This window comes from Hibiscus syriacus, unplaced genomic scaffold (genome assembly GCF_006381635.1).
Source record: "Hibiscus syriacus cultivar Baekdansim isolate YM2019G1 unplaced genomic scaffold, ASM638163v2 tig00000715_pilon, whole genome shotgun sequence".
In the NCBI taxonomy this organism is placed as follows: domain Eukaryota; kingdom Viridiplantae; phylum Streptophyta; class Magnoliopsida; order Malvales; family Malvaceae; genus Hibiscus; species Hibiscus syriacus.
The window spans coordinates 2,597,739-2,620,988 of NW_024061811.1; the positions used below are offsets into that span (position 1 = coordinate 2,597,739).

The 23,250-nt window shown below is 35.2% G+C and overlaps 3 protein-coding genes across 3 annotated transcripts; 2 read left to right on the plus strand and 1 right to left on the minus strand.

Annotated features, from left to right (window-relative positions):
- Positions 1-37: 37 nt before the first annotated feature.
- LOC120212178 (phosphoinositide phospholipase C 5-like) lies at positions 38-10,850 on the minus strand. The gene is made up of 11 exons (XM_039210584.1): positions 10,839-10,850; positions 3,961-3,966; positions 2,276-2,668; positions 1,958-2,154; positions 1,744-1,879; positions 1,410-1,647; positions 1,093-1,324; positions 890-1,007; positions 652-804; positions 466-552; positions 38-389 (listed from the first exon to the last, which is right to left on the minus strand). The coding sequence occupies exons 3-11, from the start codon at positions 2,600-2,602 to the stop codon at positions 84-86; spliced, it is 1,794 nt and encodes a 597-aa protein (XP_039066515.1). The 5' UTR covers positions 2,603-2,668; positions 3,961-3,966; positions 10,839-10,850; the 3' UTR covers positions 38-83.
- On the plus strand, positions 4,800-5,747 carry LOC120212170 (cold-inducible RNA-binding protein-like). The gene is made up of 4 exons (XM_039210579.1): positions 4,800-4,848; positions 4,945-5,013; positions 5,109-5,215; positions 5,513-5,747. Exons 1-4 carry the CDS (start codon positions 4,812-4,814, stop codon positions 5,582-5,584), a joined length of 285 nt encoding a protein of 94 aa, XP_039066510.1. The 5' UTR covers positions 4,800-4,811; the 3' UTR covers positions 5,585-5,747.
- Positions 6,129-22,692, plus strand: LOC120210732 (molybdenum cofactor sulfurase-like). The gene is made up of 11 exons (XM_039209433.1): positions 6,129-6,147; positions 6,846-6,957; positions 7,132-7,234; positions 7,365-7,410; positions 20,065-20,098; positions 20,157-20,312; positions 20,973-21,066; positions 21,444-21,559; positions 21,942-22,020; positions 22,098-22,199; positions 22,466-22,692. The coding sequence occupies exons 1-11, from the start codon at positions 6,129-6,131 to the stop codon at positions 22,562-22,564; spliced, it is 960 nt and encodes a 319-aa protein (XP_039065364.1). The 3' UTR covers positions 22,565-22,692.
- The last annotated feature ends 558 nt before the right edge of the window (positions 22,693-23,250 follow it).

Consider the following 23,250-nt stretch of genomic DNA (forward strand, 5'->3'; position numbering starts at 1 on the left):
CTATTATACCAGAACAAAAAAAGAAAAAGAAATTTGCACGAACATATATTACCAATTTTGGGAGGTATTTTATTATGTAAAGGCTAAATATCTACTTCGACAAACTCAAAGCGTAGTAGAAGCCTAAGTGAAGTGTACTGCTCTCCTTTGCTGCTAAACAGAGGCACAGTTCTGAATCCTGGTCTTAATTCGGACACCTGCAAACACGATTGGCCGGCGAAATAATCTTTGTCGGACACATTGTATTCATGAACTTCAACTCGAAGTAAAGCTATTTCCGGTACTGTCAATTGGAATGTGAACTCTTCATCCCACACAGTGGTCCCATTGCCCTTTCTTTTCTTTGTTTTCTTCATTATCTTATCTGCCGGAACTCCTGCCATACCGATCTGTTTCAAGACTGGAATTAGTCGGAAAATTCTTGTTATCGGATGATTGATTGTAGTAAAAGAAAGTAAAGCTTACCCTAGTGTAGAATTCTGGTGGAGACCAAAGATTGAGGTGCCTTTGTTTGAAATGTAAATGCCATCCATCTCCCATGTATACTTTTACCTGATGAGTAACATGGGAAGGCATATTAGAGAAATACAGATGACATCAATGGGGTGAGGTTTCATTATTTAGTTCTTATAGAACTCCATTGGTTCTCACTTTTAAGATTTTCTTCACTGGCAGCTTTGCTTTAGCATCAAAAACCTGATCATTTGGACCCACATTCATCAAAAAGTCTGGCTTTTTCACATACCCACACCCTCCGTTGGATCTAAACATCCCATGCATCAACCATAGAGGCTTTCCATATCCCTGCAGTCAAGCCATGGAAACATAGTTAAGAAATGTTGCTAACAAGATCAGATTATTTTGAAAAATGGGGAACATGAAATCGGACCTGCATGTTTAATGCAACCATTTGAACTCCATGCATCCAACCAATTAAGGGATTGTAGTTTGATGAGTTAACTCGAGTAGCCTTGGGATATACCCTCAAAATGTTCCTTTGAGTGAACCTAAAAACACCATTGAATTCCGGGATTAGATTAGAAACATATCACTCAACAATATAACATTGAAGTTATCACAATTGCTGTTTACCTTACAACTTCCTTTCCATGGTAGGCGATAGCCTTTTCGAACTTTAGTTCACCCAAACTTAGGCGTATAACTCTATCATTCTCAACTTTTAGCTTTTCCCTCAGCTTCCCCTTAGGCTTTCCAGCTGGAATGGAGATTAGACTCTTGTAAGCGGGTGCTCCGGACGGCTGCAATAGCCAATCACAGGCTTCGTTGTCGCCATCACATTGACTTTGTTCACTTGTATCAGTCACTCTGCAAATAGATCAGGGCAAAAAGGTTTCAAAATGAGAAATCTATGCAGAAATATGAAAAAGTATATGAAGCCTTTTTTCGGCTGACCTTATCATCGTCATATGTGAGGTCTGGTGACATTCTCCCCCATGTATCCTCATCGGAATCTTTGTCTTTCTGAGAGTTACTTCTATTGTTTGATAAGCTCTTATCTTCAAGGTATTCCTTCGGAGGTTTAGTCGATATGACAATTCGATGTTTCAGTTCTTCTGGGGAAGGGAATTCTTTCACACAATCAGATTCAGGATAAAACAACATGTTCCCAAATGTTTGCATCACCATCTACACATATATAAGAAGCATTCATTAGAAAAAATGTATAATTTTCCTGGAAAGATTTATGGGTTTTAGAATTCTAAAGAGAAAACGATGATAGACCTGAGCAACTTTAGCCTGAAGATCTTGGGTAAGGTGATCTTCAAAAGCAATGATCACCGGGTATGGAGATGCAGAAAAAGCATGCTCTTTAATGAATCTCAAACATTTAATCAGCTCTACTGGAGTAGTCAGAGTCCTACATTTCACAAATACACATTTCAATAAACCTGAAATTAATTGACAAAGTTCTGTTTTCGAACTGTAAAATGCTTACCATCCATGAAGAACAAGAACATCATCCTTCGTAGAATTTGGCCATATATCAAGTTCCACTACTCTTAAACCTCTCTTTAGAGCCTTTATGATTGGAACATCGCTGCAATCGCTGCTGATTTGATTTCCAGTCAAATATGAATTGTGACCGGTGTATATGAAGTAGTGGGAGAGTGGAGCTGTCATGTCTTGATGAACCTGAATGGTATTTGTTCTATGTCAAAACATTAGATTTTCTTTCCAAACAAACACCTGATGTCCAGCTTTTTCCAGGCAACCAAACAAAACACAAGGAAATAAGCAGAAAAAGGGTTTATACCTGATTGAGGAGAGGAGGATTGAGATCCACGGAGTATAAGTAGAAGTGAAAATCTTCAAGACTTAAACCAAACTTTGTAAACTTTCCACTGTTACGCCTCCTTCTAAGCACTTCCTGCACAACCCTCTCGGCATCTTCCATTGAAGCTTCAACATCACCTTGAACCTCCACTAAGAACCGCCTCAGCTGCTCCACCATCAAGCAGGAACCTCCTCCGGCGGCGTACGCCATGAAAACATCCTTCACATCAGCCGGAGGTCCTACCTCAGTGACCCCGAATTTTTTTGGGAAACAAATACACATACTATAATCTCCCATGTAGCCCATTCAAAAACTAGCCTTGAGAAACCCTCCTTTTACTGAATCAGATCAAAAGAAGAAAAATTTCAAGTTCTGATGATGACAATCTTTACTTGACTTTGGAGTTGTTTCCACTGGTTTCCACTTTGTTGGAAAGTTATGGATGACTTTGACAGGTGATACGTTGCTTCTACTCCTTCTCCTTATATATATCATATCCGTTCAACGAATTCCCGCCTTCTTTGTTTGAGTGCCATGAGAGATTCCGGGAAGCTGGATTTTATTATCACACATGCAAATTTGAAAGGAGAAAAAATGGAAGCAGAGAGATATCTTTTGACAAAGATTAGTGCACTTGTTTAGAAATGAGAATAAACAGTGATAGTCGTGGATGAAAGTAAAATTCTTGGTCAAGTTTTCACCTTTTTTCTTCTCCATTTTGATCGTTAAAATCTGCTTTTGATTTATTAATTTTGTTTGAGATAAAGCCTTGGGGTGTTGGTCTATGTTGCTGTGACTGGGAAGATGCCTTGTGGATTTCACACAATAAGAAATCAACAAGGAAAAAGAGAGAACCCCTTTCTCTTTTTAATTAATTTTAATTACGAAAAAGAATCAATGCCAATTAGTTGCCTTGCTCGTCAGTCATCGAATCTAACTTTTTTTTTTAACTAAAGAATATAAGCCTTTTCGATAAAATCAAATGGACACTATTATCACAATTACAATGCCACACGCGCATACCAAGAAGTTTAGCAGCGACGCTTTCTATAGAAAACGCCACTAAAGGCATGCGCTTTCTGTGACATTTTTCTAAAGAAAGAAGCTGGGTGTTTATTGCGAATGTTTCTTCGCCCTAGATTAATGAAAAGATTTTTTTAGATTTAAGTAGTTGTATTTACATAATATGTGTATATTATTTATAATTTTCTTAATCAATTGATAATTCACAAATATAATTATTTGAATTTAGATCTCTAAAAAAATAAAATTCTCTTTATATATGAGATCACTTAATAAATTTTATATATTTTTCTAAATTAATTGTTTGATTAACGTGCAATAATTATATTTAAACAAATTATGCTAAATAGAAATATTAAAATTGTCTGGCGTTAGCCCAAGTAGCCAATGGTTCAGCACAAGTAGATAATCACATTTCATCGATAAAAACTGGCTTAATGTAAAAATAAGTATTCAAACTATATTTAAAGTTAACTTTACGTATCTAATTTTTTTTTCTATTAAAAGTAAATGTATAACGTTTTATCGTTATACTTTTAATTAACACATTGTTTTTATAATTTTTGAAATTATATTTTAATTTTTTAAAATATTATTACATTTCAAAATAATCAAAAAAATCTCTAAAATTTAAAACAAACCCCAAACTTTTCAAGTATCTAATTTCAAACACTCATTATTGTTACCGGTCATCTTTGATTGTCGCAATCGTCTCCAAATGATCACTCACTTGTCACCGACCACTTATTGATAGACCATCATCCTTGTCGTTGCAGTTTTTGGACTAGGTGTCGTTGGCCTTACTGCTACTAAAGGTACAAGGACATCTTGGGCCATTGTTGATCTAAATCCGAGAGGATTTGAAGAAGTTGAGAGGTTTGGGATTACAAAGTTTCAAAATCCATAAGACTACGACATGATCCATTTATAGATGCTTAAGGAATTAATGTTACTGCATATTGCTTTAAATTACCTACCACCCTTGTTGCGGGTAGTTCTGTCGTATAACAGTCTAATTTAAAGTTAAGGAAAGACGTAATTGAAAATGTTAAATTTTTATTTTAATATTTTCAACTGAGTGTAACATAAAATGTTAATATTTTAACATTTTCACAATCTAAAATGTTAATTTTTTAACATTTTCAAATATTTTCGGTTAACATTTTTAATTTTAACCGAAAATGTTAAAAAATTAATATTTTAGATTACGAAATACTAAAAAATATAACATTTTAAATTTTAGTTAACCAAAAATATTAAAAAAATTAATATTTTCGATTGTTCTTTGACCAAATTGTCGTTGATTAGATATTCGCATGATCTCTTTTTCGCTTGTTTTACCCATCGCACTTTTTTTTTTTTTTTTTTTTTTATATTAAGTCGTAAAAATTCAAAATCAATGGGCATATGGGAGCGACGAACGACGTCGTTTGCTGCAGCAATGATAAATAAGTAATATTAAGTGCCTACTTTAGGGTTCTTTCTCTCTCATATGGCTAAGAGATTGGGGACTAAGCTATTTGTTAGCAGTTACTCACCATATACCTTTGTCTTCCTCACTTTTTCTCTGTCGATTTATGTGTTTTTTTCTTAATTAATTAATTAATTTATAAACTTGGTCGCAGAATTGTCATTTTTTACAAACCATCAAGAGCTTAAGACTTTGTTTTCCCCGTTTGGTGTAGTTAAAGAAGGTACTGAATCTTCTTTACTCAATTTTACAATTATTTTCTCCGAATATCATAGTGTTTGATAAATTCATGTATTGGGTCTTCTTGTGAGAGTGTAGCTAGACTCATCAGAGACCCCAAAACTCAAAGGCCTAAAGGGTTTGGTTTTGTTACATTTGAAACCGAGACAGAAGCTCACAAGGCATTGAAAGCCATGAATGGCAGGGTAATCCTCTAATTTTCACCTTATTTCTTTATCTTTTTTCATCTATTACTATCTGGGAATTCTCCTTTTTGGAGTTTGAGCTAATTGTCTGTGCTTTTCCCCCCAATGTCAATTCTGATTTGCCATCTGATTCTTAGGTAAATTTGAGGTTTAGTGAAACTGAATCAATCTGATCAATGCTTTGTTCACTATGTTAGTTTCCTTTAAATTGAGTGCATTTTTCTTGTTATCGAAACATGTTGCGGAATGCATGTTCGAATGCATCTTTTCTTACACGTTTGTGTTCTTTTGCACAAGATTGTCCGTGGGAGGCTGATTTTTGTTGAATTCGCACATGATAAGGGATCCAAGACTGATACAAACAGCTGAAAAATTGGCACAATAATGCTTGTCTCGAAATCTTTTTGTTTTACCGGCAGTTTGTAAGATAGTTTCCACCAGTTTTATGTTCTTAGAGAACTCCAAAATTCAAAAAAAAAAAAATGTAGAATGTAACTCCATTGATGATCGTATGTATCAACATTCTATGGAAACATTGTGATTGTTATTATCACTTGAGGAAAATGAAACGTATGGTCTACCTTTTTGACTTCGCTGACAAAACTACACCCTTCAAAATCTGTCTACTTGAATTCCATTTTTAAAAGAAAGTATTCCTTATAACATTAAGGCGTACATGGCCTAGATTCGGGCATGTCTTACATTGTCATTTTTTCCTGGTTTTATCATGTATATAGACAGTCTTTCTTTGGATATATATTGGACACGAAATGAAGAGTTGGAGCAGCAACACAGTTTGGGGTTGGATTTACAGCACCAGTTATAGTTGGGAATGGAGGGATGAGTATTGTTATTAAGGATCATAACTTTAAGATTAAAAGCATAATTAGGTGGAACGATAGCATGGATAATCATGGTTGAAGACACAATTGGTGAAGTATTTAATTAACTTGGCCTGTAAGTAACTATAATAGCAGCAGTGTTCTGAATCAAATAGCTGATATCCTGGAGCAAAGTTGAGATGATGCATGGTAGGATTATTTGGTGTAGAAATTTATGTTACTAGAACTTGAATAGGTTATTTGCTCAAGGCTAATATGTTTGTTTATTTGAAGAATCCTTGGAGGATTGTGTATGTAAATATGTGTCAAATGTCAAATGTTTGACTACTTAGGGTCCGTTTGGTTGGGGGAAAACATTTTCCCCGTTTTCCTGTGTTTGGTTCCCGTAAAACACCAAGGTCAACGTATTTTGTTTTACGGTCAATGGAAAAGGGAGAGGAAAACACGGTAAAATCACTTACCGTTTGGAAAAGGGTAAGTTGTTTTCCATCTTTCTCCTGTCCTTTGCTCCTCAACGAGAAGAAGCTTTGTTCTCCCATCCCTCGCTCCACACCGGAAAATCGATCGATCTAGTGGCCTCCTTCTCACCGACGAGGCGTGCGGTCGTCTTCTCAGGTATCTCTCTTTTCATCTTCCTTGACCTCCTTTTAAGAAAATGAAAATGTTGCTTTCAAAATAGCTGTAATAAGTTTTTTTTCTCTCAAAATATTAATTTAAGAAGAATGAAAGCATTTGGTGTCCTTGTCCTTGCTGCCCTTTTAGCTTCATATCATTTTTTATTGTTGCAGGTTATGATTACAATTTGTTTGTCTTCCCCTCTGAGTGCAATTTCTCTGAAGTGAGATTTAGCCTTTATTTGGTGAATATTGTTAAGCAAAATGCAGAAAATAAATCTGGAAGGCTCTCCTTATTCAAACTATATAGTTTTCATACTTCTTTGATGTCTTTATTTTTAAATGCGCTCATGTTTCGCTGTTTTAAATGTGCATTTTCTATGGAAATTTCTAAACATTAGTTTTTAAGCATTGCTTCTTTCATAGCATAGATTTGGTAATCAGAAATGTGTATGATCAGGGGAAGTTGGATGGTCTTAATTGATGCTGCAAAGGGCTGTGCAACACAGCCTCCAGATTTGTCACTGTATCCTGCAGATTTTGTTGTCATCACATTTTATAAGGTAAATGTATGAGACCATTCAGAACCTTTTAGTGGGTATTAACTCTTTGTTTATCCTTAAATTGTAGAAAATCAGAATAAATTAATCTAACAACATAATGTTGTTTTGCCGTTGCATTGTCATGCTGAAGTTGTTTGGCTATCCAACTGGATTTGGTGCTCTCATTATTCGAAATGGTAAGTGGCAGAGTCTGTAGATTACTGGTTTCTGAAGTTATACCCCGCTGGTGGTAGGGCTGAGCAACGAAACCGAGAAAACTGAAAAACTGACACGAACCGAGTAAAACAGTTCGGTTCGGTTTAACCTTATACGGTTCGGTTTTCGGGTTGGTTTAAATATCAAAATCATATAATTCGGTTCGGTTCGGGTTTTCCATATGGAACCCATTTGTTCCATATTAACCCGAATAAACAAATTGGTCCGGTTACCCACTTAGGCACTTACCCAGTTACCCGTACCCATAAGCGGTAAGCCCAATTAAACAAAATAAAGAAAACCTAAATCTAAATAACAATATTTTGTTTTTCTCCACTCTCCAGCCCTTACTCAGCCGTTCGACTCTCCACTCTCCATTCTCCAGTATCCACCATTTTCATTTCTACAACGATTCGACAGAGCTTCCAGTCTTCAACTGTAACGATTCGACATAGCTTCATCTCTTTCCCTTCATCTTAGCATCTTGAACGTGATTTCATAAGGTAAATAATATTAAAAATATTTTGGTATGTTAATTTTGGGGGTTTTTTGTGGGTTTCAATGTTTCATTGTTGATTGCTATTTTGTTTCATGAAATATATTTATTTGCGTGTAGGTCTGTGTTCTGTTGATCCTGTTTTGATGAAATATATTTGCGTGTGGGTCTGTGTTCTATTCCAGAAAGGGTATTTTGCTGCAATCATGTCCACGTAGTTCTTCAAATAATGTACAAGATTCTTATGATTGTGAGAGTCAGGAACGTATAAGGAAATCTTAATGAATGAGCAGTGAAATATAACTTAAGTGTCCCTTTGTAATAATGGAAATCTTAATGAATGAGCATACCATGGATTCATATGAAACAAATTGTTCATATCAGCTATTGTAGTTGGTGCCGGTGGCATCTCAGGCTTTTTCTTTGTCATGGGAGCTTTGGGGAGAGAAAAATCACAAAACAATTACTGAAAAGATGTACAATTATCTGGCAAAACATTTTCACATATTGAAAATGCACAAACTGGTTGTGAAGATGTACATTTGGTGTTTCCTTCGAGTGTTGTGAGTATTTTAAAAATTTTAAAATAATAATATTTAAAATTACTTGGATGAATTCAATTAAAATATTATATCTGATAAACATATCTCTATGTCTAATTATGCTTATATATTAATATAAAACATCCAACATGGTAGGAATTTTTGGGTTGTTACCTAAAGCAAAAGCGTTGATGTAACGCGAGAAGATAAATGATAGTTATGTTTAAGATAACCTCCATTAGGATTAAATTAGATTAGATTTGGAAGGTTTGAAAGATGCCTTTTCGTGCTTCCCTGTTTTTCTTTACACGTGATTGCGACTAATCTTTGAACCAACCTATGCTAATTCATTCATTCCGTGTTTTTCAATGTCATTACATGACTTATAGGTAAAATTCTAATTGATTTATGATAACATCACCTCAAATTCATAGGCCAACCATTTGTATATGTAAATATTCATTTTTACAACTTCTAGAGTATAACCATAGAATCATTTTTTCTAATACTCTTTTGTTTATCTTGTTAATCCGATCATTGGTGTGTATTTTAAGTTATTCGAGTTATGCTTCTTCATGCTTAATATGTAGTGAGGTTAATGGTTTGTGTTGCTTTGATTGAGTTTAGCATGATGATGATTTCTGTGCGATGAACATAATTCATGTTTTGATTCAACTTTCTCTTTTTGCTTCAACTTTCACTTTCTTCAATCTTTTCGTGTCATTGTAAAATGTTTTTTTTTTCCTTCAGAAAATGAAATCTTCATCATCTAGTGCTACTCCTATGTTTTGTGCCGATGCTGAAAATCCTTGTGATACTCCAAATAATTCAAATGATGTTGTCAAAACTGATCAATCAGCTGCAGCTTCTTCAAGCATCCCATCGAATCTTCAGCAGCCTTTAAAAAAACCAAGAGGCAGGTTAGGTACCACAAGTTCTGTAGTTTGGGAACATTTTACAAAATTACCTTGTGTAGTTAGAGATATTCCACAATGTAGCTGTAATTATTGTGGAAAAACCTTTAAATGTCCAGCTAAAAGTGGAACTAGTGTCATGCATAATCATATGAAACGTTGTCCTAAGTACCCATTTAACAAGGTAGACGCAAAACAACAGAATTTGTGTTTTAAATCAGAGGAGGATGAGCAGCAAAGTTCGGGTTCAGTTATTTGGAAATTTGACCAAACACAATGTAGAAAATATTGTGCTAGGATGATTATCATGGATGAATTGCCTTTTAGAGTTGTTGAGCATGAGGGATTTCGAGATTTTTGCAATATGATGCAGCCTAGATTCCAAGTTCCGTCTAGGTTCACTATAACAAAGGATTGCATGGAAATTTACTTGGAAGAAAAAGATAAACTTTTTAAGTATTTTAAGAGCTTCAATCAAAGGGTTTCTCTCACTACTGACATATAGACTTCTAGGCAAAACCTTAGTTACTTGTGTCTCACTATTCATTTTGTTGATGATGAATGGAAATTACATAAACGAATCTTAAATTTTACACCCATTCCTAGTCATTCGGGTGATGTGATAGGGAAATGCATTGAAAAACACTTGCTTGAGTGGGGAATAGATAAGGTGCTCACAATCACAGTAGATAATGCTAGCTCCAATGATGTTGCGATCAAGTATATAAAAAAAAGGCTAAACAATTGGAAACATAGCATTTTAGGGAGTGATTACATTCACATGAGGTGTTGTGCACACATATTAAATCTAATTGTCAGAGAAGGTTTGAAAGATTTGGATGACTCGATTTTTAGAATTCGTTCGGCTGTTAGATATGTTAGGTCATCACCAGCTAGGATGCAAAGGTTTAAGTTGTGTGTTGAGCAAGAAAAAATTGAGAGCAAGGGTTTAGTTTGCTTGGATGTTGAAACTGGATGGAATTTTACATTTTTAATGTTAGATGCTGCTGTGAAATTCGAAAAAGCTTTTGACAGGTTGGGAGAGCAGGATTTTAAGTATAGAGATGAGCTTTCAAGTTCAAAAATGACGGGTCTACCTACTGACTTAGATTGGGAGCATGCTCGTGCTTTATTGCCATTTTTAAGAGCATTTTATGATGCTACATTGAAGCTGTCCGGTTCTTCATATGTTACTAGCAATTATTATTTTCATGTTGTGTTTGGCATTGGAATGAGAATTAATGATAAGCTAAATGATCCAAACTCAAGCATAAAACTTATGGCTTCAAATATGAGGGAAAAATATCACAAGTATTGGGGGAATGTGAAAAATCTTAATCAACTCTTATTCATTTCTATGATTTTAGATCCTAGACATAAGATGGATTATGTAATCTTTGTGATTGATGAAGTTTACGATGCTGAGAAATCTGAGCAGTTGAGTGAAATTGTAAAACAAACTTTAAGTGAGTTGTTTGATCATTATAGTTTGTTAATTGGTAAATCCCAAGAGGAACCAAGTGTTGCTTCTCAATCTAATGTCTCTAGGGTTGAAAATGATGAGCTGCTTGATTTGTATGCTTATTCCAAGACCAAGTACAAAAGGAAGAGGGCTGAAAGTGTGTTTAGTGAAGGAAAATCTGAACTTGAAAATTATTTGGAGGACAAAGTAGAACCTGATGTTAAGAAATTTGATATGCTTGATTGGTGGAAGAACAAAAGTCAGACCTATCCCATAATTTCTTTTTTTTATAAGAATTTCAGGCCTCATTAAAAACCTCATTCTTGATTGAAGGTGCTTGTTGATAAGCTCCTTAATCAGCGAAAGAGGAAAAGAGTGCCTTAGGATATTATTGAATGAAACAATAATATACAAGATACAACCCTAAAAGTAAAGTAAACAGACAGGTCAACACAAGGCAACCTTGTGACCCATAAACATCAACATTTAATCAACCAATTCCTTCTTTAGCTAAGGCATCAATCTCTAAGTTAGATGTCCTGCTTACCCATCTAACCACACCATCGAACATATTAAGCCAGTAAACAATGTCTGTAACCAAATAAGCATAAACATGAGGACATAATTCAGCCCCCTTAACCCAGTCCACTGCCATCTTGCTGTCACTTTCAATAATCAACCTGTCTTTGATCCTCGCTCGAAAATCAGCGTAGAACATTAGCCCCTTTTGAATAGCTTTTAACTCCATAAATGTTGGAGGCCCCGGACCTGCAGGCTCCTTGAAAGACCCTAATGTAGTTCCAGAGGAATCTTTTAAAACTCCTCCTAAACCACTCTTCTTCCAATCCTTAGTCGTAGCTGCATCAACATTAATTTTCACAAAACCCATAGGAGGAGGATGCCACGGAATAGTAGACACAATCATATTAGAATAGGTGGAACAAACGTCCCCTAAGGAGGGGTCTGAAATGAGAGAGTCTTTAAGAATATGCACCCCTTTATTCTTCGCTAGGAACCATGAAGCAAGCCTAAACCTTGCTAAGAAGAAGAATTCAACCTCATCCAACTTCCCTCATTCAAAAACAATTGAGTTCCTCAATTTCCAAGTAGTCCAAATAACTACCCCTGGAATGAGAGACCAAATCAGAGAATTAGTCTTCAACGCATCCCAATTCAAGAGAAAACTTTTAGCATTATAATGAAAAACAGTTTGAATCTTCCAGAAGTTAAGAAATTTATTCCAAACAGCCCACACCATCGAACACGAGAAAAACAAATGTGAAGGAGACTTCCTGCATCATGCAAAGAGGGCATAACAGATTCTGAATTCTTTCTATTCCTCTTTTCACCAGTTTTGTTTTAACAACCAACCTCCCTAGAACAACCTGCCACAAAAAGGACTCAACTTTTGGTGGCAGCTGACCCCTCCAAACAATCTTACTCCAGAAGTAGGCCTCATCCGAACATAAAGAACTTGATGAGCATAGATTGACAGCAGATTTCATAGTGAACACCCCATCCCCAGACCCTTTCCAAATCATCCCATCCGAATTATCCAAATTTAGAGCAAAAGCCGAGATGATAGTCATCAAATTAGCCCACTGCTCTATCTCCCAGTCATTTAAATTCCTGTGAAACTGCACATCCCAAATCCAGCCGAAAGAGCTATACTCCCCAAACTCAAATAATTTGCCTGTTTTGTTAACCGAAATAGAAAACAATCTAGGGAAAATTAATAGAAGTGGATAATCCAAAGCCCAAATGTCCTGCCAGAATCGAATAAATTTACCATCTCCAACTAAAAAAGAATACAAACTTCTTAACTTTGAGCCGATAGGGTCATCTTTAAAGTGGTTATTAACCACTGATCTCCAAATCCAAGATACTCTGTTTGGAGTCTTACTATCAAACAATAACAAAGAAGGGTCCAAATTATATTTAGAACAAATAAGATCCCTCCAGACAGACCCCCTTTCATTTGCAAACCTCCAAGTCCATTTTTCTAGAAGTGCTCTATTCATCAAATTTAGATTCAGCACACCCAAACTCCCCTCCATCCTTGGTCTACATACATTCGGCCAGCTAACCCAATGGATCTTACTTTTTTCAACACCCCCTCCCCATAGGAAATTTGACATCAGTGAATTCATGGTTTTAAGAACCGAAGCTGGTATCTTAAAAAGAGATAAATAATAAATAGGAAGCGAACATAGTACCGACTTAAGCAAGACCAGTCTCCCTGCTAAAGAAAAAGAGGCAGCCTTCCATCCTGTTAATTTTTTGGAAAAATTACTGATTACCGGATTCCAGATAGCAGCAGAATTCCTAGAAGCCCCCAAAGGAAGCCCTAGATATTCAGAAGGAAAGCTTCCAACAGAACAACCAATATTATTAGCCCACTCATTCACCTCCTCATCATTCAAATTCACACCAAAAAGCTTGCATTTCCTCAAATTGAGCTGTAAACCCGAAATAACTTGGAATACACGAAGCACCCTTTTTACATTTTCAAAGCACCACTAAAGATAATGAGATCATCCGCAAACTGTAAGTGAGAAAGATTAAAAGACCCCTCTCCCCTCCCAATAACCAATCCAGAAAACAGCCCCTGTGAAACAACCTTTAAAATCAGTAAATTAAGGAGTTCACCAATCAAATTAAATAGCAGAGGGGATAAAGGACATCCCTGCCTAAGACCCTTTGCCATAGGAATTTCCTCAATAGGGACTCCATTAACCAGAACAGATACTGAAGCTGTCGAAACACATTTTTTGATCCAGCCTCTCCACCTTGAACCAAAACCCATTTTCTCCATAACTAAAAACAGAATACTTCAATCCACCGAATCATAAGCTTTCTTGAAATCAGCTTTGAAAACACAACCTTTGAGTCCATTTTTCCTCAAAAAATCAATTCCTTCATTGGCAATTAACGAGCAATCTAATATTTGACGGCCTGGAATAAAAGCAAATTGTGTGGGACTGATTAAATCTGAAATACAGCTCCTCAACCTCCTCGAAAGACACTTGGAGAGGATCTTATATAATCCACCAACTAAGCTAATAGGTCTAAAGTCATCAAGATCGCCACTATTAGAAACCTTAAGGATAAGAGTAATAAATGTATGATTAATATCGTGTTCCCACTCTTTTCCCAAATAGAAATTATTGAAAAATTTCATAACATCTCCCTTAAGCATATTCCAGAATCTTTTAAAAAATCCCATATTTAGACCGTCTGGCCCAGGAGCTTTATTCCCATTACAAGACTCAATAGACTCCCAAATTTCCTCCTCGGTAAATTCTTTCTCTAATCTCAAACTCTGTTCGAGTGTAATACTAGAAAAATCCAGCTCAATGTCTTCCACTTGAAGAGTAAACTGATCATTGAAAGCCTTGAAAAAATGATCTCTAACTGTTGCTTTAATAACATTCGGGTCATGAACAAAATTGCCATTGACAAGAATAGCATTCAATGCATTTCTTTTCCTCCTAACTGAAGCACATGTATGAAAATATCTTGTGTTTTTGTCGCCATCTTCTACCCACTTCGATCTTGAGTTCTGGAACCAAATCTGCTCCTCTATCTTATACAGTCTCCACAGTTCTGCTCTTGATTTCTTCAACTGAAGTGCTATCTCAGAACTGTAATCAATTAGACCCTGATGAATATCCCCAACTGAAGGGAAGATTAATTTTAGAGACTGATTGCAAAAAAGCAGTGGACTGGATTTCGAGGATTGATGCTGCCCCGTCGTTCTTTTCGTCTCTAGTTGGGGAGATTGGTGCTTTAGTTTCTGTTAGAGATATTTTGGTTAGGCAGATTCCTAGGTCTTGTAATTGGGAGGCTGACAAATTAGCCGAGGGGATTGGTTGATAGGTTTTAGTAGTCTTTTACTTTGGTGTTTTTTTTCTGGTGGTATTTTGTTTTATGTAATCTTATGTTAGTTGGGTTATTAATATAATGGGGTACTCTTTTCCTCCTTCGTCAGCTGCCTCTGTTCAAGAGGCAACTATGAGGAGGTTTTTAATGAGGCCTCCTATTCTTATCAAAAAAAAATATCCACCTCTAGCTTTTGAATTTTCGATTCAAGATCAGAAATCAAATCCCCTGGAAACTTGTCTCTCCTCCCTACCCAATTTTTGATTGCCATTTTGGTATTCTTCAGTATGATGAAAATTCCAGCATTCCTATGGTTTTTCTTACAATCTCGAATTGATAAGCTGACCACATCCTCGAATCCGACTTCATCCATCAGATAATTAAAAAGTTTAAAAGGTTTCTTTCCCCAATTATCCCCACCATTTTCAATAATTACTGCATTATGGTCAGACACAGACCTTGGCAAAAGAGATTGAGTTAAATCTGGAAATTCGACTAAGAACTGGCTATCACCAAAAATCTGTCCAGTCTAACATAGGTTGGTGAATCTTGGTTATTACACCAAGTATATCGACCCTCACTCAATGGCAGATCAATTAAAACTGTGTTCAGCAGAAAATGACTGAAAATCTCTACTGAATTCCTATTTTGGGCCCTACCCATCTTCTCGTCCTCATGAAGATAAACATTTAGGTCCCCTCCAACACAAATAGGATCACTGTAACCTCCAATGAACATGCCTAATTCTTCAAAGAAGCCTCCTTTCTCCTCCTCAACAGACGGCCAATATACATTGATGAACCTACATCTGAAATTATTTGCACGAAACCTCCCAGAAATAGCTATAAATCTACTGGAAACAAATTGATTATCCAACACAAAAATATTGTCATTCCAGCAACTTAGTAAATCCCCTGAAGCACCAACCGAAGGAGACTCAATACACCCTTGCAAGTTGTTTAAACCACACCTTCTAGAAATAGATTTTTGAATTTTCTCCAATTTAGTTTCCTGTAACCACAAAAAATGAGGGCAGTGATGATACAGTAATCTCTGCACAACCCTTTGCTTCTCTTTTCTACCCAACCCTCTAACATTCCAAGTCACAATAGATAACTTTAACATCATCATATAAAAAGAAAAAACCTCCCTTGATCTACCCCGAGAAATCAACCAGCCCTGAGAAGTCAATCATTCCTAACAGTCTCCAAGCCATTATAAAGACTAATAATTTTTTCAATGAACGTCTTCTTCCCTTCCTTGAAGGAAATACCTAGCAACTGACAGACTTCCCAAGTTGCCATGGCTTCCTCCACCAATTTCGAAAACCGAGGGGAAAAGACAGTTAACATATTAACCAGGTTCACAGCTTCCCTTGTTAAAATTCTTTTTTCCCTCCTGAAATTCCTGCAAATCTGTGAAGCAGAAAGTTGGGTTGATGATCGATCCTCAAAATGATTATTACAAAATAATGGAACCAACGTTGTATTCTGCTTAACAACAGAACAAGAGATATCAACATCCTGTTCAGATCCCCTGTTTTCGGAAGAAACCGGTTGAATAAAACCTTCAGGAGCATTTTGATCTTTATTCATAAAAACCTGACAGCCACTTTTAGAATCCTCCTTCCTCGAGCTTAGCCAAATTCTTCTACCTCTTGATCTTCTGTAGACTCTTGAAAAGCGACTGCTGCTCCTCTTCCCACCAATATTTTTAATTGATAAACCAGCTGAAACTGGAAAACCCAGTTTCCAACGATTCTGACTCTTCTTAATTTCTGCACACCCATTGTGAATTACTGAATTTCTTCCCCTCTCACAAGAAAATGAAGTGCTACACGCATTAAGGCCCACTTGATTAACATCCTTAGCCATTTTCACCTTCTTTAAAACAGCTCTATTTTTAACTGGAACTTCATCCCTTACTGAAACTGTATGTTGCCCTTGTAATTCGGACTGAGTCTGAACCTTTTTTTGATTTCCTGGCCTGTTCCATTTCAACTTTACAGCAGGGCCTGCTGGGATAATTTTAGTAACAGGAGAATAAGACTCCCAATTAGAATCCGAATGGGTTGGAAGACTCTGATCCACAACCTCTCGCAGCCCAAGGCCTGCATAATCCCCACAAGGATTTAATTCAAATTCAAATTTGTCTGACACCCCATTATTATTGGGCAGAGTGTCAGTCTTCTTTTTCAGATAAAGTTCCCCACCTTTTGACATCCTCCTTTCTTGACTATTCTGAAGCCACGTGTCAACCTTTGACTGAAAACCTTCTGCTGAGTTCTCTCTATTGTCTTCTTCCTTCTCTGTGTTTCTACCATCATCCCCCTTTGAAACATCACCATTGCAACTGCCATATGAAAAATTCTGCCTTACGTCTCCATAAGCTTCAGAGATAGGTTTAGAGCTGGAACCCACATTAATTTTAACTTTAAAGGATCTGCCATAAGATCCTACAATAACAGATTCTTGTACGTCAAAAGGGCTTGCAACCCTCAACAACATTTTGGCCGAAGAGAAGTCATCTCTATTTCTAGTTTCCTCCAGGATGCTAACAACCTTTCCCCACTTACTGCCAAGCTTATCCAGAAAAGGTACACTCCAACTAAGAAGCGGTAAACCAACCAGTTCGACCAAGCAATAAGCCAAAGGAACTCCATCTTCACTCAACAATGGATCTACCTAATCAAACCAGCAATAGAGTTTCTCACGAAGACTCAACCATGCCTTTAAAAACTCTTCATTTGTATTGAACGTAATAATACTGCCGTTCCTGACATAACCCCACCTTACTATCTTAACCTGGAAACCCCTCCTTTGCCAAAGCTCTCTTCACCATATCAGGCTGAAATGGATCTTTGATAACCCCTGTTAAGGAGTTTTTCACCCAGCAAAAATCATCTGATGGGATGTGCATATCCCATACATTTCTTATTCCATTTGCATTCTTCTGACCTCCCCTAATCACCAATCGTTATGGATTCAAACTCCTACTGTTAGCCACATTCACGACCTCCTTATACGATCTGTCATCTCTCAAGCTTCTCGGCTTCTCCAGCTCAGCCTGTTGTCTACCAAAAGCCTCTCTATCTAGCTTAATTCCTTCCAACTGATTTCTTTGAACCTTTGCTTCTCTTCTCCTACCCCTCATGTACTTTGCAACTCCCACTGAGACTCTCATCCCGTCAATGAGCGTTCCGTTGACATTCTGAACTGCTCTTCTGCAACCTTCCTCCTTCGCAAATTGCACAAAAGCAAACGTGGATGACTTATAATTTGGTTTAACCATAAAATTTGGAATAAAGACCCTCAATATTGTTCCATAATGGTTGAAAATCTCTCTTAACTCACTTCTATTAACTCTCTTACTAAGATTGTCAACAAAAACAGTCCATTCCTCACCGGTGGATGAACGACCGAAAGCACTCGCTCTCTTTCTCTCTCTACCTTTCTCACTCATTTTTATTTTTTCCGTCGATTTTACATATAGGTTGTTGGTGTGACCAAAAGTTGAGCTACAAGTAAGCTATCTGTGCAAGGGTAATGAAAAAGATTTTCGATGATTTCTTGGCCTCAGGACAAGTTTTTCCCCATTTTTGATATCCCATAATTTCTATAATGGCTCGAGATATTTTGGCAATTCTTGTAACTACAGTGGCATCAGAATCTGCTTTCAGCACTGGAGGTTGTGTTCTTGACTCATTTCGGAGTTCTTTAACTCCAAAAATTGTTGAGTGTCTCATTTGTGCGCAAAATTGGCTAAGAGCATCACCTATAGCAATCCAAACAGAGGAACAAATTGAAGAAATGGAGAACATTGAGAGTGGTAAGTAATAATTATGTAAACATTTGTAAATATATTTTCTAACTCATTTCTGTAAATATTCTTACTTCTAAATATTTTTTGACTTTTAATAGGTTTCGAAGATTTAAGGTTAAATGAAACAATGATGACCATTGATGATTGATCGAAGATGGACACTTACAAAGGTAATTTCCATGATTTAATGTTATAAAGCTTATGACATGATAATATTTGAAACCAAACCGATTGAAATTTCTATGATTTAATGTTACTGCAGCTTATGACATGATAATATTTAAATACTGTTTCTGTTTGTGATATTGAAATATTGTTTTGATAATATATTAAACATTAGTTTTAAATTTAAATATATTTCAATTCATATGTAATTTGTTAATTAGGAGGAAAAGGTTAATCAAAATGTGAAATAATGTTGCTTTTAACATAAAATATGGACTGTTATTGATTTGTTAATGTGTTGGTTTAGATTCTGGTCTGGGTGATGGAGAGCTGACTGAAAAGCTAAACTTAAAGGTTGAAAAGTTTTCAGCATCTGCATGGATGATTATAGTTTCAAGTAACTTTTTATTTAACTTTGATAATTGAATTACACTTTGATTTGGTTGTTTAATTTGTAGTGTGAACCAAACTGTGAACAATATGTGGATTATAGTTTTTGTATGGATTATATATGTGGAATGTGGATCATCCATAGCAATTTTTGTATGGATTATATATGTGGTTTATATATGTGGATTATATATGTGTTTTCAGTATCTGTATGGTAATTTTTTTTGAATTTATAGTTTTTTCTTTGAAAATCAAAGCAGGCAATGATTTTTTCAATTATGTGGAATACTGTTTTCGGTTTTTGAAAACCCGAATTACTGAACTGAACCGAAAAAATCGGTTTCGGTTTTTTCGGTTTCGGTTTAAATTTTGAAAAACCATTTATTTCGGTTCGGTTCAATTTTTGGTAAAAAACCGAACCGAACCGAACCGAACCAAATACACCCCTAGCTGGTGGTGTAAGGGGCTTTTTGTACACAATAGTTAAATAGATGCTGTCAGATATTTTTGCTATGTTCCCTAAAGGATCCTTTTTTTCCATTAAGCATCATTGATTTATTCTTTTATTTCTTTGATTGTAATCATGGACCTTTTGTTTTCTCTGTTTTTCTATAGCATGAGTCATTATGCCACAAAAGATTTAGACTAGTTGAGATTACTATGAATTTGTTGGCCATCCAATCAGAGCTGATTTTACTGTTTCTGACAATGTATCGCCCCTGAAAATAGTAGTTTTATTTTCAAATTGGATATTGCTAGAAATTTCTGGAAATAGAAACGTTTCATGAATTGTGAAAGAAATATATAAATTGGATTTTCTCTTTCCATTGCTCAATGGGTTGATTTATATTTCCCTGTCTTTACATAGCCTTTAGACAAATCCTGATAAGTAAACCAAAGTTTAAGAAAATGAAATCTTTTTTAATACAGTTTTCTAATATTCTTTTTTCTTTTGCTTTCAGATGCAACTAAGTTATTGAAGAAGACATATTTCAGAGAAGTCTTATTGGTGGTTACATATATAGTAGTTGTTTTGTTAGTTAACTACAAGTGTTTCAGGTACCGTTGCTGCTTCAATTGCTGACATTGACTTTGTCAGAAGACGAAAAGGAGTTGAGGAGCATTTCGAGGATGGCACCATTTCACTCCTTAGCATAGCATCAATTTGTCATGGGTTTAAGATATTGAATACCCTCACTACATCTGCAATGTGCCGATTTGCAAATTTTTATTTCTATAACACTGAAAAGTTCAAAGATTTTATTAGTATTATCAAATTTAAGTTTATTTTCTATTATATATCTTATATCATTGTGATTGTTCATATGATAGAATGTTTTTCCTCAATTATTTCATGACTTAATTATTCTGTTTGTTCATTTATATTGGGTTTTCTGTTTCCGTGCATGCTAATCTATTTCATGCCCTTTGTTTTTGTTTTGACCAATGACACTCAATTTTAATTACTTTTTCAATTGTCATCTTGCAAATAACTTAAGATTATTTTCAAATATAGAGTTCGCATGTTTTCTCCTATGACTAAATATTTATGGATTATGCTTTTCCATATTTATTTTGCATTACTGTTTCCTGTAGGATATACAGGATTTTAATTCTGCTTTGCTTTCAGTTTCTATTGACAATGACACAATGTGCTTCTGGCTTTCTGATCAGTATCAAGTTATCAGTCAAATTGTGAATAATGTTTCCGTCAGATAGGGTTATATAGAAATTTGTCTTTGCCACATGTTTTCCTCTATGTTGACATTATGTTACATTATTGTTTTGTTTTTGCATAGCATGCTAAAGTAACTTGTAGGAATGCCTCCTATTAACATATTGCTGCTTCCCCTCCCCTTACACCGTTCAGTTCTAGGCATACTATGTCACTTACCATGTTTTTGAAGAAGCTCTTAGCTTTGCGACATGAAAATGGAGCAGTGTCTGCACTCTTCATGGCAATTGTGCTCTGAAGGTTAGTTACATAACTTAAAGCAATAGATAGGCTATATGTCCCCAAATAAGAATGAATTCTAACATGTTATGAATTATGACTGCTTCAGATGTCTTGAAATGGTAAAACGGAAAAAAGATTGGAATTTTCATTTGTTCTTTTTTTTTTAAATACATATTCTGTAAGGCATTTCAACATTACAAGTTGAATAATGCATTTTACTTTGTGTGGGATTCCATAACAGTTCTTTTTTGCTGATGATTTCTTTAGTCTAATCTGTTTAGATGTTTGAAGCTTGACACTATAAGTTGCTTTGATCATGCTTTCCATTCTTTGCACTTTTTTAATTATTAACCTTTTTTAAATGTTTTGCAACTCTTCTCATAGGTTTCTATGCATGACTCTGGCTCTATTGTCTTATTTAAACTGAAAAGAGCTGATGGTTCTTGGTTTGGATATCGGGAGTTGGAAAAATTGGCATCCTTATCTGGAATTCAGTTACGGGTAAACCGTGAGAAAATCTTGAAGATTAGAACAAGCATAACTATATAAACAAATAGTGATTTGTGTTCTAGTTTAGTGATTGCTTGCTAAGTGCCTTCGTTTATGTGGTCTTAAATATTCTAGACCATACAAAGTAGTTTTCGCAATAGAAAGTGTGCAAACACCTTTGTATGTTGTTTAGAACCAGAAAATGCTTTGAAACATCACGAGGCAACTTTCTAGCTTTCTGCTACTGTATCAATTATTTGAAGCTTGCTTATATAATGTTCTAGGAAAACTGGTTTTATTGATCTAGAGGAAGATTAAAACAATAATGACTGCAGTTGTGTTACCAGCTTAGTGACAGTTATTCTTTTGTCCTTCCAACGCTGTTTTGTTGTATACAGGATGCTTTTGCAATCCTGGTTCCTGTGCAAAATATCTTGGCTTGTCTAACTCGGATCTTCTTTCTAACGTAGAGGTATGCCTTGTGGTTGGGTTATATGGATGTTGTTGATTTACTGGAAAGAAATAAAATAAGCTTTGCTTTGAGTTCAGGCTGGGCATGTTAGCTGGGATGACAATGATGTAATAAATGGAAAACCAACTGGAGCGGTTAGAGTATCTATTGGTTACATGTCAACTTATGAAGATGCTAAGGTAGTCTTTTTCTACCTTTTGAGTTCTGTCCTTTATTTCTATTCTAGAAAAATATATGATATTTATTTTATTTTATTGTATACATGCATCAGCTGTTACATGAAATGGAACATAGAAGCTTCCAACATAAAGGATACTAATCTATTGGAACTTATTGGAACTGTTGATTTCCATCGATTATAACATGTTGGGACATATTTGGTGAATGTTTCTCTCATTCTTTTTGTTTGATGGTATTTACTGACCGATGGTTTTCCTCCATACAGAAACTTGTTGATTTTATGAGAAGGTCCTTTGTATCCATACCAAGTGAGTTCGAGAAAGGGTACCTGTTCAGATCAAAGTCAATTCCATACCAAAACTGAAGGTTGTTCAGGGTTTTGGTTCATTTTTATTTCCAATAAAATGAAAACTATTTGTTAGATTTGCAAGTTCTCCTTTTCCCAATTGGCAAATTATTTCCATTGTAAAATGACGCTATTATACCTATATTATTCACAATCACAGCTATAAGTTCATTTTAAATACCATGAATTAGACTTTGTATTATTACGGTTGGATATTATTGTTGTTTTAATGTGATAAACCCTTCAATTATATATTTTTGACACTATTATTATTATTACAATGTTATGTACTATTGTTGTTTTAATTTGGTGTACTATTAATTAAACATTCTTAGGATTTATAAATTTTTATAATATATTTTTAATCAATTATTAATATTATATAAAATAAACCTACATAAAATAAACCTAAACTAGTGTATTTATAACACAATCAATATAAATTATTAATATTATTTAAAATACAATTTTTTTATAAAATATAATTATATATTTAAAAAATGAACCTTTAAAAATAATAAAGAATTAAACATATCAAATATGTATGCTTCTTTATTAAAAATAGATTTTGAAAACTGTTTTCAGAAAAAAATAATTAAACAATGTAAAACATTTTACAATGTACCATCTAAACACTGAAAAATATTTTCTGGAAAATGATTTACATTTCTATAAAACATTTTTCAAATTTCATTTTTCGAAAA

Coding starts and splice junctions, on each gene's coding strand:
- LOC120212170 (XM_039210579.1), top strand. CDS start 4,812: ATGGCTAAGAGATTGGGGACTAAGCTATTTGTTAGCA. Junction 5,014..5,108: donor GTTTGGTGTAGTTAAAGAAG/GTACTGAATCTT, acceptor GTGAGAGTGTAG/CTAGACTCATCAGAGACCCC. Junction 5,216..5,512: donor TGAAAGCCATGAATGGCAGG/GTAATCCTCTAA, acceptor CTTTTGCACAAG/ATTGTCCGTGGGAGGCTGAT.
- LOC120210732 (XM_039209433.1), top strand. Junction 6,958..7,131: donor GCAGAAAATAAATCTGGAAG/GCTCTCCTTATT, acceptor GTGTATGATCAG/GGGAAGTTGGATGGTCTTAA. Junction 7,235..7,364: donor TTGTCATCACATTTTATAAG/GTAAATGTATGA, acceptor GTCATGCTGAAG/TTGTTTGGCTATCCAACTGG.
- LOC120212178 (XM_039210584.1), bottom strand. CDS start 2,602: ATGGGCTACATGGGAGATTATAGTATGTGTATTTGTTTCCCAAAAAAA. Junction 1,008..1,092: donor CATGGAAAGGAAGTTGTAAG/GTAAACAGCAAT, acceptor TGGTGTTTTTAG/GTTCACTCAAAGGAACATTT. Junction 553..651: donor CAGTGAAGAAAATCTTAAAA/GTGAGAACCAAT, acceptor GTTACTCATCAG/GTAAAAGTATACATGGGAGA.